The sequence below is a fragment of the Trichosurus vulpecula genome, chromosome 9 (genome assembly GCF_011100635.1).
Source record: "Trichosurus vulpecula isolate mTriVul1 chromosome 9, mTriVul1.pri, whole genome shotgun sequence".
Lineage (NCBI taxonomy): Eukaryota > Metazoa > Chordata > Mammalia > Diprotodontia > Phalangeridae > Trichosurus > Trichosurus vulpecula.
This window is the reverse complement of record NC_050581.1, coordinates 77,589,845-77,602,594: the sequence shown is the minus strand read 5'-3', so window position 1 is coordinate 77,602,594 and position 12,750 is coordinate 77,589,845. Positions and strand designations below refer to the sequence as shown.

Sequence of the window (12,750 nt, the reverse complement as noted above, 5' to 3'; positions counted from 1 at the left end):
CTTTTGCACCAACTTAGTAAAGCTTTATGAAGAAGGGTAGATATGCAAACGAGCCACTTAGAATTCACTTCGTACATGTTCCTTAAGCAATGTGAGAATGTTATTTTGTTATTTGATTAATATCATGCATGTTCAAAATTTTGGTACAACTAGTGATGCTAAAAAGAAAAATGGTTTGTGGCTTGGCGTATCTTGTAGTGCCATCAAGGAAACATGACATGACTAGGTTAAGATTTTATATGTACTGTGTTAAAAATTGGTTATTTAATGTATTTATGTATGTACTGGAGTATCATCCCTCTGGTGGGGAAATTAATGATGAGTCATGTAAAGTATGAGAATTTGAGTTCTGATGTGAATTTCTTAAATATGGCAATGGGCCAAGGTTTCAATTTTGAGTTTGTAAAAATGATCAGGGTTATAAAGATTAGAAATGATAATTTAAAATTGTGCTAAGATTACTCTTGTAGGAGGATGGACAGAAAGCTGGTTCCTGCAAGAAGAGAAGAAGAAGAAGACACCGTGCTGGAGATGACTGGAATAGATACCAACGACCAGAAGATTTCACTAATGATGTCCTCTGCCAGACAGCTGCATACGAAAAGAACTTTTTGAATCTTAAAGAGACAATTACATTTTTATTTCTTTTTTGAGTCTATGTATCTATATTCACAAAGGGGACTGCCCCCTTTGATTTGTCAATGCGCCGATCAATCCTTCCCATGTTTACTTACTAAGGGATAGTTAAAGGAAAAAATTTGGATGTACCTATAATGGTGAGGTGTCTGCAAACAAAAGAAAAGGGGGCAAGGATTGAGTGAAATACTGATTGAGTGGAATATTGAAGTAGCAAAACAATTATTGATAGTTTCAAAAAATTATTGATATTTTCAAATTTACCCATTTCGTAATGTATTCTTGACTATTTTCCATATAGTACCTTATGTTCTTTGTTTGGTCATAATAAGTTTTTGTCTACCTTGTGTCCTTAGGATAATGAATGCTATGTTTAAGCCTTATTTCATAATCAGAACATTACAGCAGAAATTACCCAGTTGTTGCAATTGGCCGCTGAGGAAGAAAAAGCAGCACATGAGAACTCACAACCTGACAGTGTTATAGACGAGTTTCTGAGTCATATTAAGACCTTTTTAACACCCAATTGGCTTACTCATGTTTTAGAGATGGTGGCCATTGTTGGGGGCCTTGCCCTTTTGCTATGTTGTTGCACTCCTTTAGTGTTGAGGATGTGTCTTGGGGCCCTGCATACAGCCATTGATTCGGTATGCGTTGAATCTTGGCACAAAAACAAAAAGGGGGAGTTGTAAGGGGCTTTTGAGAGCCTGATGAGCTTGGGAGCTGAGGCCCCAAGGACAGCCCCATAAAAAAGGGAATTATCTGGGGCTACACAGTCTGGCTCGGCTCCTCCTCCTCTGATAAGGCAGGCTGTGAACAGTACATGCCCCCTTTCCAGATAAGCACTGGACATGAGTTGTCCACGAACTGTGATGTATGGCCCTGGGGCTCCTGATAGGCTTAGAGGATCATGCACGAGCTTGCTTGCACCCAGTAACAAAGGCTAGTACTGCATAAAAATCCTGCTTGCTGAAACAATAAATGGAGTTACTAACCACCTCGGCTCCCGCCTCATTCATTGTCCTCGAGATCGGGTTCTTTGCTGGACAAAGGCCTGGGTGTTGCGGGGGGCGCAGCAGACCCCAACAGTTACCAGTGCAGCAATCAGGCTATTTATCTTCAACCCATAACTTTTAACATGCCAACCAGTTTTATGATACCACATCTTCTGGATGATATCTTTAATAGCATTTTTTACATGAAAATCATCATCAGTAATATCCAGTAACCTACTTATGCTCCATATTTAAAATGTTTGCTAATTTTATAATGTTTTCTGATGAATATTAAATTGGTCATAAACTTTATCATTGAATAAAAATAAAATATAATTAAAAATTAAAAACAATAATAGCTCTCTAGCATTTCAGACCAGACTTTTCTACACTCATAAGCAAATGGTCTGCTTTCACTGCCAAGTTCTGAAGCATATACATACCTGTCAGTATGGACAGGGTAGTGGTCTTCCCTGCTCCATTATGTCCAAGAAGCACAGTGATCTGCCCCTCATACATATTCATTGTCAGGTTGTTTACTGCCTTTTTAATGGTATTCTTTGACTTAAATACCTGTGCAAGAAGCAAAGAAAGTGACCACACACAACTCTTAAAGAGTACTGAAACTTAGTAAGAATCTACATTAACTTTCCTTCAATGGAATAATACTACCACTTAATGTGAAGGGAAATATCTAAAAAAGCACGCATTTCAGTATAAAATAGGCTAAAAGAGACCACTTGAAGGAGAGGTCTTTTTAAGAAGCATTCAGAGACTATCCATCTACCTCTTAGGAAATCCTTAGATCCACTATACAACCAAGCAGATCAATTTCATCTCATGCTCACTATGCACCTTTTACTTGTCCAACTTGAGCACTATGGCTCCAGGTGTTCATTTGCACCAGACCAGATCTAATTTGGATTAGATGAATTGGCATAATTACCAGCATCAGGAGTAATGGCCTCAAGGTTTAGAAAAGGCAGAAAAGGCAAAGAGTCTGCAGGCAGCAGCAAGATGAATACCAGCAATGTGGCAGGGACACTGGTCTCAGCATGGGCAGCAAAGAGAGCACCAGCACATTTAGCACTGCAAATGAAGCTTGTTGTGATGATCCTAAGGATAAGGTGATGGGAAAAGAGACCCAAGGCTAGTACCTGCCTTGGTAAAACTGGAGACCAAAAAGTAGAAATAGCTATGATTTGTGTCCTTGCCTGCTGGGAGGCAGGGGTCATGGAGTAGATTGTAGTAGGCTCCTTGTCCTAGTTTAACTTTGATCTAGTCTTGTACAAATAGAATACTGAGATACATTATTCATATCAAGTGGTTGCTTTTACTGAGGTTTAAAAAAAAAGTACAAGAAAATGTGGCTCCTTGTTCACCAGGCCCAGCTGAAAGTAGCCCTAAAGTTGAGACTAATGAGCTCCTGAAGAACAGGCACAGCAGCCCTTCTCTATGTCTCCTTGGGGAGGCTCTTTGCCCCCACGTGGCCATCTACACCAGGGCCTACACCTGGACTTCACATCATTGACATTAATAACAACAGCAAAAAAAACAAGAGAGAAAACATTAAGAAATTTTTTTCTAATACACAAAGAGACAAGGGTGAAAATGAAAACAGAATAAATGATGATGGAAAAATAGGCCTGAAACATGAGACTAAACCTCACAACATCCTGACTACAGACAAAAAGACGTGAGAAAGATTGAGGGGAACATGTGAATACCTTAAGTCAAAGGTTAACAATGGAGGGAAAATAATTTCTGTATTTTCACAGCAAGGAGAAGGCCAATAAAAGGACATGTGAAGAGAGGGAATGAAGAAGAGAAAGAAGAGGCTAAATTTTGTTTCTGTGTTGGGATGAGGATCATTGAAGAATCCTCCCATAGGAGTAAAGACATATTCTATAATGGGAAGTAGAAACCTTACAATGGTTATGATCTGCAGGGATTTTGTACTTAGAGAGAATGATACCACCTCATGAGATAGCAATTCAGAGCTCTAGGGGAGGGTATGAAAAGTGTTAGGGGATAGTTCTAGAGTGATTTTTTGACAATAGAGAAAAAATCATCATGGAGAGGGCAGAGGGCAGTAACAAAACACAGGACCAGAGACATAGGAAGATTTCTACCATGGATTTCTACCCTCTCTACTCGGCAGTAATCAGTACTTCTAAGAATAAGGCAGAAAAGACAAAAGGGGGGGAAAGGGGACAAGATCTATGCAATAACAAACTTTTTAGAAGGAACATGAAATAGGTACCTTAGAAGTTTTAATTTCATGAGGAATACAGACTAAAGAAGGATTAAAGAAGTATAAAGGCTATGAATGAAAGAATAAAAGTATAGAATAGACAGAAAGGAAAGAGAAATAATGAAGAGAATGAGGGAAAGAAATCCTATTTTGAAAGAGACACAAGAAATGAAAAATTAAAACTATTAAGTTAAAAGAGACAAAAGGAAGGGACATTTTATTTGACTACTTAACTAAAAGAAAAAAAAAGAAGAGAAAGATAAGGGAATTAATGAGTTAAGCTCATTTCCAAAACTAAAGAAAAGGTTCACAAATGAGGGGGGCGGGGAAGAGAACTGATGGGAATAGAGTTGCTATAAAGAAGAATAAGCTAAAAGAACTGAAAAGATAAAGTACTATGTTTAGAGAAAATGACTAAAAAACCCAGTATTATTGATAAATGGAGGAAAATCTAAACATGTTTATAATTTTGAATGTGAACTAACTTAAAAATCAAATAAATTGAAAGAGTGACAGATTGGATAAGACAACAAAGCCACTACTGAGTGTGACTAGAAAGAATACAGTGAGCTGCCCTCTACAAACTCCTTTAAAACAATCTATAAAACACACCAGATTGAATCTGGATGAGGAAATCTAGAAAAGGTCACAGTGAGTCATTTGTCTAGCCCAGCTAACCACAGTGAGTTCTGTGCTGGCAGGGTCAGGCCAGGAGTACTCCCCGGAAATCACTCAGCATGGCAGGAAAGGCTGTATATCAGGACAAGAGGAAGTGCCAGACCACACTAGGGTTCTACCAGATTCACAATAGGGTACTATGACTGGGACAGGTGTTAACTGGCTACTTCATCACCCACTATCTACTTCCTCTTCACAGACCCTAGGCAGATTGAGCCTGGTGTTTCCAGGTAGGCAGGTTCTGGGCAGTATGACAATAAAGGAAGAAGTTCAGAAGTCAGAAGCAGAGGCAGCAGGTTTGGCTCAGACTCTAGCATCTAACCCAATCTGCAGTGGAATAACCAGGGCAAGAATCCTACAGCAGCCTACTCTCACAAAGACCCAAACTCAGGTCAGGAACTTGCAGAACTCAGACCAGAAAGGTAACAGCCAAAATTTCCTGGGATTAGAACACATTGGGACAAGTGAAAACTTACAGGTCTCCAGCCTGTCCCTGAGATCCTGGAATAACACAGTACTCAATACCCAAGAAAATAGCAACAGGAATAGCCCAGACATTCCCTCCAAAAGTATGTTGAGCCTGGCCCTAACATCCAGTTCAAAATCAGAAATTAACTTATTAATCAGGATTGGAAGAGTAAGGAAACAAAAAAAAGAACAACATATTGAGCTATTATGGTGGCAGGGATGCTCATGGCATAAACACAAAGAGAATGACTCCAAAACATCAAAGTTATGACTCAGAGAAAAACAGAGCTTGGGCACAAAGTAAAGAAATTCAACTCCAATTCTTGAGAGAGTTGAAATAAGAGTGTTTAAAAGTTTTTATAACTGGAATGATAAGTTGGAAAAGGAGTAAGAACTATGAAAAAAAGAATTGGAAAGGGAATTAATAGCTTCAAAGAAGAGTTACAAAACATTGCCCAAGCAACAACTTCCTGAAAATTAGAATGGAGCAAATAAAAGCCTGCAAGCATAAACAAAGTGGATTTTTGTTAGTATTTTTTGGAGTCTGGTTTTCCAGGATCCATGGCCATAACCATCTCCTGTCCCCAGGTGTTAGATATGAATTCTGTGGTTCAAAACATCTCTACCATGACCCATGTAGATTGTAAGGGCCACGTGTTGCCTGTTTAGATTGTAAAGGTTGGGACACTGGAGGGGTGGAGTGTAAGTATAAAGCAGGTGGGCACTGGTCAGTGAGTGGGAACCTTTAGGGTTGAAATTCACAAGCTAGGATGCTGTGTGTGCTTTGATGGGCCCCCATCAAGGCTTGGGGGGAATCTGTGTCTGCCTCAACTGTCCCCCATTAAGGCTTGAGGGGATTTAGAGGAATTCACAAGTTGTGCCCATCTCGATTGGCCCCATTGAGACATAGGGGGAGTTGGCCCCCCTTCTCGCTGGCCCCTGCAAGAAGGGTGATTAGAGAATGCTGTAGGAGTTGGTGCTCAGCAACCTTTGTGAGGTTAGATAGAATAAAGTCTGCACTGTTTAACTGTTCACCCTTCTGAAGCTGTCTTTCCTTTATAAAAGCAGATCAAAGAACCTGTGCTAGCAGGCCATCCTGGGTATGCCAGGGTGCTGGCTAATACATTTGACATAGTTGGCAGATGTGCACAGACTAAAGAAAAGTATGGGTTTTTGTGGGACTAGCATAGTTTCTGGCCCAGTTATTGTATTGCTTTTTGTCAGCAACCTGAGAGAAAGTGAGTGAGAACAAGCTTGTGGCAGATGGGGATAGCCAGAGCCAGGGCTCGAGTAGCCCCGCCCCAGACTGTGCTGGAGGGGTGGAGGCTCTGGAAGTGTGCTGTGCCCAGAACCCAGACCAGAGTGGCCCATCTCCATGTAGGGCTGAGAGAGGACAAGTTGCCCTGGAATTGGGGTGATGAGGGCCAGAGACAGAAGCTGGGGACAGGAACCCCTGGAGCCTGCATGCAGACCCTGGTGAGGTGAGACATGGAGCGGGAGGGGAGAGCTGCCTGTGTGTGAACCCAGGCAGGAGCTGAGAGTGGTCAGCCCCTGTGGGAGGAGGAACCACAGAACTCAGAAATCAGCCCCAAGTCCGGATGGAGGCTTGGCAGCAAGGAAGGAGCAGTGAGCACGCCTTTCTGCCGCATTCCCCTGGGATGAATTGGAACCTAGGAGGCCGAGTTGTCTATGGTGGATGGGGGAAGTGCCATGGCCCCCAAAGCCACCCTGTTGGCTTTGTTGCCCAGCTGCCCCTCCGGACGTGAAGCAGTGTTAAGACCTAGACTCTTTGGCTCACTAGAGCATGCCAGGTGGAAGCCTGCAATGGCTGTGTGGGCAGCAGGACACACACCCAAGAGGACTTTTACTTGGATATTTTTGTTTTGGATGGAGGGGATTATAACCTACTGTGACCTAGGGTGGAGCATGTTGTATTGTGCTAGGAAAGACCCTGACCTGGGATTCCCTGATTGTATAAGCAAGTATTTTGGAATGTTATATATTTTGTGTTTGTTTAAGGTTGTGTGGCCACCCTGGTAATAAGTTGTTATGTATTTTGCAAATGTGAAGCTCATGATGTGTTTAGTTTGTGAGAATTATGTTGTACTTATTTCTTAAGAGATGTTACAAATCGCCCCTAAAGCCCCATCGACCTATTTAACTAACATGTAAGATCTTGGGGTTGAATGTAAGGTTAATGGAATATAAGATCTTCCCCACCCATTAATAGGCCTATGTGACCACATGTGTCCTTTTCTCTCCTTGGAACAGGAGTCATGTTCCCAGGTGTAAAGGTACATAGGTATTTCAACTATGGATGTTTTGCTGTTTTGAGCTTTGGCCCAGCTCACAGCTGTGATACATCTTGAGTCACACAGAGCCCACTGGGGGAGGCACTTGCATAAGGGGAAGCTTGCTTAGGGGAAGTTTGCTTGCAGGAAGGCTTTAACACCTTTTGGTACTAAGCTAATTAGGCACTGAGTCAGGAGGGTTGTGATGTCTTCTGGCTTGGAGCCTATTAGCCAACAGTGTATATATATTCTGAAGTGAGATTTTGCTTTGGGGGCTTGCTCTTGAAAAGGAGATTTTGATTTCCTGGATGGGGCTCCGGGTATCCATTTGTTAAGGAGCTCCCTGCATACTCAGATGTTGGTGCTCCCCTGGTCCAATGTGTACGTAAATGTTAAAGTGTGTACCAAGATTACTAGACAGTTGGAGCCATGTCCATTGGATCTTTGTGCTAATTTCTCTGCTCATATTTTCTCCATGTTCAGGGTGCTGACCTTTCCCCTGAACTAGTAAATGACATCATTTAATTAGAAGTAGAATTGCTAACACCTTTTGAGTTATCTTTCTTTTAGAAAAGTAGATCAAAGAACATGTGCTGGCAGGCCATCTTGGGTGTGCTAGGGTGCTTGCCAATAGAAAGATAATGACTTCATGAGATAATTGAATGTGATGGTATGATTATCTAAAAATACAAAATTAAGGGATGAGAAAGAAGAATGCACTGGGAGAAAGAGAAAAGGAGAGGCAGAATGGAACAAATTATCTGGCATAAAAGAGCCTTGAAAGGGATTTTAGAGTGGAAGGGAAAATGGAGGAAGTGGGGAGGGAAGCAAATGAACCTTACTGTTACCAGAATTGGCTCAAAGAGGGAATAATGTACACACTTAGTTGGGAGTAGAAATCTAGCTTACCATGCCAGAAAACAGGAAGGGAAGGGGATTGGGGGAAGGGAGGAAGAGCTGATACAAGGGAGGGCAGATTGGGGGAGGTAAAAGTAAGAAGCAAAACACTATTAAAAATGGACAGGTTGAAAGGTGAGAGTAGGATAAACAGGGAAAATAGGATGGTGGGAAATGCATATTTGGCAACCATTACTGTTAAAAATTTTTTTACAGTGAGTTTCTCTGATAAGGACTTCATTTCTTAAACATATAGAAAACTGAGTTAAATGTTTAGAAATAAGAGCCATTCCTCCATTAATAAATGGTCAAAGGATATGAACAGGCAATTTTCAAACAAAAGTAATAAAAGCTATCTGTAGTCATATAAAAATGTTCTAAATCACTATTGATGAGAGAAATGCAAATTAAAACAGCTCTGAGCTACTATCTCATACCTGTCAGATTGGTTAATATGACAGAAAAGGAAAATGATAAATATTGGAGGGGATGTGGGAAAATTAAAACATTAATGTACTATTGGTGAAGTTGTATACCAATTCAAACATTCTGAAGAGCAATTTGGAACTATACCCAAAGGGCTATAAAACCATACATACCCTTTGACCAAGCAATACCTCTACTAGGTCTATATCCCAAAGAGATAAAGAGAAACCACAAAAGGAAAAGGACCTATATGCATACAAAAATATTTATAGCAGCTCTTTTAGTGGTGGCAAAGAAATGGAAATTGAGGTCTATCAATTAGGGAATGATTGTGATGGAATACTATTGTGCTTTAAGAAATGATGAGCAGGATGCTCTCAGAAAAACATGGAAAGACTTACATGAACTGATGCAAAGTGAAATGAGCAGAACCAGGAAAACACTGTACACAGTAATAGCAATATTGTATGATGATCTACTAGGAATAACTTAGCAATTCTCAGCAATACAATGATCCAAGACAATTCTGTAGAACTTATGATGAAAGGTGCCGTCCATCTCCAAAGAAAGAACTGGCAGAGCCTGAATGCAGGTCAAAGATACTTTTCCTTTACTTTATTTTTCTTGGTTTTTTTTGTTTGTGTTTTCTTTCACAGAGTAACTTACATGGAAATGTGTTTTGTATGACTACACATGTATAACCTATGTCATATTGCTTGCTTTCTCAGTGGGAGGGTCAGGGGAGGAAGGGAATTTGGAAGTCAAAATCTGAAAAAAAAGAATGTTTAAATTGCTTTTACATATAATTGGGGAAAATAAAATATTAAATAAGATTTTAAAAAGAATTGGCTGAAAGAGGGAATAATATACACACTCAGCTGGGTATAGAAATCTATCTTACCCTATAGGAAAGTATGAGGGGAGGGAGATAAGAGAAGAACGAGATGATAGAAGGGAGGGCACACTGGAAAAAGTGACAGACAAGGACAAACAGGGAGGAAATAGGATGGAGGGAAATAATAATAATAAATAATCAATAATCATAACTGTGAATTTGAATGGGGTGAACTCACCCATAAAAAGCAAGCAGATAGCAGAGTGAATTAAAAACAAGATTCCTACAATATGCTGTTTACAAGAAACACACTTGAAGAACAGAGACATACACAGAGTAAAGGTAAGGGGATAGAGCAGAATTTATTAAGCTTCAGCTGCAGTAAAAAAAAAAAAAGCAAAGGTAGCAATCATGATCTCAGATAAAGCAAAAGCAAAAACAGATCTAATTAACAGAGATAATCAAGGAAGCTACATCCTGCTAAAATGTACCATAAACAATGAAATAATATCAAGAGCAAACATATATGCACCAAATGGCATAGCATCCTAATCCTTAAAGAAAATTTAAATGAGTTACAAAAGGAAACAGTCAATAAAACTATAGTAGTGGGGGACCTCAAATTTCCCTTCTCAGAACTAGATAAATCTAACAAAAAACAAACTAGTCGTAAGTAGTAAGAAGATAGATAGAATTTCAGGAAAGTTAGATAGGATAAATCTCTGGAGAAAATTGAATGGGAATAGAAAAAAATATACTTTTTTTTCTCAGCACCTATACAAAAGCCGACAATGTATTAGCGCGTAAAAACCTCACAACCAAATGCAGACTAGATCTAGGTAAACCACACAAAAAAAGTCATATGCAATTTGTGAGCTGCTAGTTGCCAATTGCTATATTTTGCAAAGAGGAAATGTTCATGAAAAATAGTCTGGGATTTTAATGTGAACTCTAGCTCTTTCTTGACTATTGTAATTTTTTTAACAGTGCTTTCAATTACTCCATTCAGTTGAAATTACCATCCATTAATTTTGATTCAAAATATTAAAGGGAAATCAAGAATGTTTATTTTATATAACCAAGCTTCAAACACTGTATAATAGGGGGGAACTATTATTATTATCTCCTACAAAATCTTTCTTAGGGTCCACCGATCAAATCTTGCAGTTCTTAAAGTGTGGGTCTAAGGATCCCTGGGGATCCCTTTATGAGGTTCTCAAGGTCAAAGCTATTTTCATAGTAATACTAAAATATTATACGCCTTTTGAAATATATATATATTTGTGTGAGGCCAGATTTTCTTTATATACTTCAACTAAAACAACCTATCAAAACAGACTGAATGCAGAAGCAGATAAGAGAATTTAGCTATCTTCTATTAAACCACACATTAAAGAGATTGGACAAAATACGTAAAACAATGCTCTTCTTCTAATAATTTTTTGTTTTAAAAATAGTCATATTTCCAAAAAGATGTTATTCATGTTAATAAGTAATTAGTTTGTTATTATTATTTTAAATAGATTAATAAATAAATATTTTAAAACTTTATTAGTTTTAATTTCATATATGGTAAATCTTTGTAACTATAATCCACATAAACTTAATCTCTTTGGGGTCCTCAAAAATTATTAAGAAGGTAAGGAGGTTCAACAATTCGAGAACTGCTTGTCTAAGCTATGGTGGTATTCCTAATGCTTTTGAAAGAAGACTTATGAAACAGTACCTTGGACAGATTACAAATTTTTATTCCTGCAGCCAAGTCTGTAGGTTCATCCTGAATATAAGTGTTTCTCTGAGGTGTATTAACATCATTCTCCAGCTCTTCTTTCTTTGAAGCATTACTTGGCCTTCCAGACCAATAGGAGGGCTGGAAAGGAAATTTTTAAATGGATTAACAAGTTTGAATTATACTATAGCTTTATCTGTTTAAATACTGTTTAAATCATATTTTAGCAAATTGAATCCATGTTCTTTCATTAACTTACCTTATAATTTCAAAGATGCATTCCCACAGAAGAAAAAAATGAACAATAACATAATAAAAATTACAAATTAAGAATCCAACTCATATTTAAAAATTAACACCACAACATACTATAGTGATTTGTTTAAGAAATTATTCATCATGACTAAGTTGGATTTATACCAGGGATGCAAGAATTGTCCAATATTTGGAAAAACAGCAGACAATCATAATAAATAATTAACATAAAAATCATATAAAAACAAAAACATCCCATACCACGTGATCATTTCAACAGATGTGGGAAGAGCTTTTTAAAATGTACAATAGTTATATATGCTAAAAACTCTACAAAGTATAGAAATAGAGGAACTTGTTTTAAGTATAATAAAAAATACCTATCTAAAACTAAAATCAAGCATCATATACAAGGGAAATAAACTAGAACTCTTCTCAATAAATATGAGAGTAAAGCAAGAATGTGCACTGTCCCAACTATTATTTTATATAGTTCTTTAAGTGCTAGAAACAGTAATAAGACAAAAAAAGAAATTAAAGGCATAAAGATGGGTAAAGAGGAGATAAAACTATCACTCTTTGTTGAAAATATAATGGTTTACTTAGAAAATCCTAGGGAATCAGCAAAAATACTAATTGATACAAAATAAATCTTCAAAATCTATAGCATTTGTACACAATAACAACAAAATTCAAGAATCAATAAAAGAAAGGGAAATCCCATTCCCAGTTAACTACAAAATGCATAAAACATCTGGGGAACAATCTGCCAAAACATACAAAAAAATTGTATAGATTCAATTACAAAGTGAACCTTAACAAAATAAATAATAACTTAAATACTTGGAGGAATATCTAGTGCTCAAGGATGGGTCATGCCAAAACAATAAAAATGACAACACCAAAGTTAATTTATACTTTTAATGCTATGTTAATAAAATTATCAAAGGGACACTTTACAGAACTTGATAAAACAATAATAAAACCCACTTGGAAAAATCAAGCATCCAGAATATAAGATGAAATAACAAAAAGAGGTAGGGACAAAGGGACAAATAGCACTTATAGACCTGAAACTATATTACAAAGCAGCAGTCATCAAATCATATAGTAACGGTTAAAAAATGGAGAGGTAGATCAGTGGCAGAGACTAGACAAAGGAGAATCAGGAAAAAAATGGAACTCAATAAGACAATGCTTCGTAAAGAGGAAAACATAAATTCCTTTGGAATGAACTCTCTATTTGATAAAAACTGTTGGGAAAATGGAAAGCAGTCTGACAGAAA

At 38.0% G+C, this 12,750-nt stretch overlaps 1 protein-coding gene across 1 annotated transcript in view; it reads right to left on the bottom strand.

Annotated features, from left to right (window-relative positions):
* Positions 1-12,750, bottom strand: part of LOC118832162 (ATP-binding cassette sub-family A member 3-like) — a 259,116-nt gene that overhangs the window by 88,453 nt on the left and 157,913 nt on the right. Inside the window, exons 11-12 of the mRNA XM_036739579.1 lie at positions 11,207-11,350; positions 2,075-2,204 (exon numbers count right to left, since the gene is read on the bottom strand). Of these exons, the coding sequence (XP_036595474.1) occupies positions 2,075-2,204; positions 11,207-11,350 (274 nt within the window). The remainder of the gene's footprint in view (positions 1-2,074; positions 2,205-11,206; positions 11,351-12,750) is intronic.